The sequence below is a fragment of the Lathyrus oleraceus genome, chromosome 3, assembly GCF_024323335.1.
Source record: "Lathyrus oleraceus cultivar Zhongwan6 chromosome 3, CAAS_Psat_ZW6_1.0, whole genome shotgun sequence".
Classification (NCBI taxonomy): Eukaryota; Viridiplantae; Streptophyta; class Magnoliopsida; order Fabales; family Fabaceae; genus Lathyrus; species Lathyrus oleraceus.
The window spans coordinates 362819958-362823463 of NC_066581.1; the positions used below are offsets into that span (position 1 = coordinate 362819958).

Genomic DNA, 3506 nt, shown 5'->3' on the forward strand with positions numbered 1-3506 from the left:
GGCAGCGCAGATGACAGACATTGCATATTTCTTTGGGGTCCCAAGCCCCTCTACAATTTCGAAGAGAGCAGTTATTAGAAAACCAAGGAGCAACCCTCAAAGAGGACCCCACCACTAACCAAATCCATCAAAATGCACACATGGTAGATGTGGAAAATCAAGGGGTTAAGGTCGAACCTCCTAGCTTTGAACAACCAGCACCAAGGGAGAGGGAACCAAGAATGTTGATGGTGAATAGGAATCAGGATGCTGACGAAGTCATACGTCAAGTGTGACGTAATGATATGGCAGTGGATAACAATTTGGCAGCCATGATTGAAAGGATTATGGCACAAAATGAGGTAAATGTTGGCCTCCATAGGCCAAACTATAAGTCACCATTATCTGAGTATATTCTGCAGTCAGAGTTACCCCCTAGATGGGAAGTGCCAAAGTTTAAGAAATTCTCTGGGGACACTAGCAAATCTAATGTCGAACATGTGGCAAGGTACCTAATTGAGGCAGGGGACATTGTAAATAATGAGAATATGAAAGTAAATTACTTCCCCAGTTCCCTCACTGAGAATGCCTTTACATGGTTCATGATGCTCCTAGCAAGTTCGATTCATGATTGGACTTATTTAGAAAGACCATTCCATAAACAATTTTACATGGGGCAGTCGAAGATTAGTCTGAAGGAATTGGCTAGCGTTAAGCATAAATTCACTGAGCCAATAGACGAGTATCTTAATAGGTTATGTTTGCTAAAGGCAAGGTGTTTTACACAAGTGCCTGGGCCCGAGTTAGTCGAATTGGCCGCTGATGGCCTAGATTATTCCACCAGAAAGAAATTGGACACCCAATACTTGAGGGATATATCCCAATTGGTTGATAGAGTTCGACAGGTAGAGCGCCTGAAGGCCGGAAAAGCCAGGGTGAATAAAAACAACAAGAGAGAAAGGGTAGCCTATGTCGAATTAGATGGAGATGATCAAAGGACATATAGTGACTTTTTAAATTTCGATGAAAGTGAAATCGATCTCGCTGAATTAAAATAAGGACCACCTTATTCCTGCAAGGTCCTTGCACCTTCAAATGGGAAAAATCCTGTCGAACCTGAAAAGAGCGATAAGTTCCCCAAGAAAACATATACCTTCGACGTCACTAAATGTGACAATTTATTAGTCAAATATGGCCAAATGATAGTTCCTCCGGGAGCTAAGATACCTCCTTTAGAACAACGAAAGAAAAGCGGTTTTTGTAAATTAATTTTTTTTGGCCATAAGACCTCACAATGTTTTCTTTTCGGGGATCTTGTATAAAACACAATCAAAGACGGGAGGTTGAAGTTTGGAGACAAGACTAAGTCACAAATGAAGATTGACTCAGACCTATTATAGGTGGCAGGCGCCCACTATGTTGAGCCATATGTTGTCAACATGGTGGAAGTATCTGAGGTCCATGACAAAAATTCCATGATGTTTGAAACCACTGAGGGTTTCAAGCAATAAACCACTGAGGGTTTCAAGCAAGAAATCACTGAGGGTTTCATGCAAGAAAATAGCATAACTGAGGCCACTTAGGGCCTTAGAGCCAAGTTGGAAAAATTGGAGATCACTGATGGTGCCAGACTGGAGGTCAACATGGTTGAAATAGGCCAAGAAACGGAAATGGAGGCTGATGGACAAATCCTCAAGCAAGATGAAGAACAGGTCAAGATGGCATATCCCAAAAATGATGAAAGCCTGTTCGAATTTCTCCACCGCTGCCAGCGAAAGAGGTCTGAAGTAATGATTGTTGGTGTAAGCCCTAGAGGCCAATACTTTTGGTACTTATATCGAATTATTTATTAATAATAAAAGACTTTTTCTTTATTATGTTTGTTTAATAAAGTCCCTAGAATAGCTAGTCCGTTTAATGTATCAAGTGTGACTTGATCATGAGATCACATTAAACATAAGGACACTATTCTTAAAGTATCCGTAGTCGAGCTTTATTGTGAAGTGGGATAACATTAAAGCATTGAGACTATTATGTATATAGACTGATGATCACATCTCATGGATCATGGATAAGGAGTTATCAAGTCTTAAACATAGGTATGAATGTTAAGAGCAATATTTATACTAGATTGACCCGCTATGAGAATACTATATAGAAAGTTATGCAAAGTGTCATAAGTTATTCTCATGGTGATAATGGTGTATACCACCCTTCGACCTGAAACCACTATGGACCCTAGATGTAGAGTCGAGTGCTTTATTGCTGATCAAACGTTGTCTGTAACTGGATAACCATAAAAACAGTTGATGGGTACTCCACGAAGCATGCTGAGGGACATTGATCAGTGCATTTTGATGCACATTCTTCTATATTTATACTTATGCATTTCCATGTTTTAGTTTGGTTATTTTTCCCTTTTAATGTGTTTTTATAATTTATCTTATTTTTACACTTATTTGTTTTTTGCAGTTTATTTTCAGCATTAACAGTCTGCACGAATAAATTCATAACTGGAGCTAGGAGTATCAGATCGAGGCATGCTACCAGTTGTTGGAAAGTTAAGAGAAAGGGCTACAACTTTTGTGTTGAAGACAAAAGCTGATTCAGAGTGAAGACGTCTCAAATAATTCGTTGAAGTTTCGTACTTTAGGAAATATTTTCTTTTGGGCCATTTGTTGGGCCAAATTTAGGTTTTCCGACCCAGTTTGAATTATAAGTGAAACCCTTATTCTGTTTAAAAGGGCAGCCGTGGTACTGTAGCAAAGACACATTATTCACGATAACTTTTTGCTTTTGGGCGATCATGAAGAGGAACTAATCTCTTAGAGTCAATCTACTGTAACCGAATTTCCAAGGCTTTGAGGTTTTTATTCTATCAATTTAATTTCGTTCTCTTTCAATTCTATTCTATGAAATTTCATTTGCTTAATCTGTATTTTGTGGAATGGTTTTGATTAAATTCGTATGATTGCATTTCTAACTATTAATCGCCATTTTCGTCGTTTTGTCGTTAAATTGCGTTTGTAAATCGTGTTTGCTTAATTCACGATTGTATTTATCCGTTTGCTTAATTCAGAATATAGGAATATAAATCTGTCATATATCTATTGCGCTTGTCGATCAAATTTGAATCGAATAGAGATCGAAGCCGCTTAGGAAATTGGTAGGTAAAAACCAATGATTAGCTGGAAACCGAAAGCAGTAGATTGACTTATTTTATAATCACTTTTTTTTATCACTTTTCATAATCACTTATTCTAAATCGAATCGAAACCCCCATATTTTGTTTTCATACTTGGTTAATTTGTCAAGAGTCCTTGAGATACGATACGTGAGGTGTCGCTTTCCGTTTACTATATATTATTACTCGTTTTTGACCCGTGTGCGACAACGGATCAAATTGGCGCCGTTGCCGGGGACTCTTGTAGATCTTAACCATTATTATAATTTTAGGTATTGTGTTTTAGCATTTTTTTTCTCTAAACTTCTTGTGTCTTGGTCTTTTTGCGGTTTAGGATAAAAAA

General features: G+C 38.0%; 1 protein-coding gene across 1 annotated transcript; it reads left to right on the forward strand.

Annotated features, from left to right (window-relative positions):
* Positions 1-284: 284 nt before the first annotated feature.
* LOC127131294 (uncharacterized) lies at positions 285-1037 on the forward strand. Its single transcript, XM_051060223.1, has one exon. It carries the CDS (start codon positions 285-287, stop codon positions 1035-1037), a length of 753 nt encoding a protein of 250 aa, XP_050916180.1.
* The last annotated feature ends 2469 nt before the right edge of the window (positions 1038-3506 follow it).

What these genes read in the sequence shown, in the direction of transcription:
- LOC127131294 (XM_051060223.1), top strand. Translation starts at nt 285, where the DNA reads ATGGCAGTGGATAACAATTTGGCAGCCATGATTGAAAGGATTATGGCA.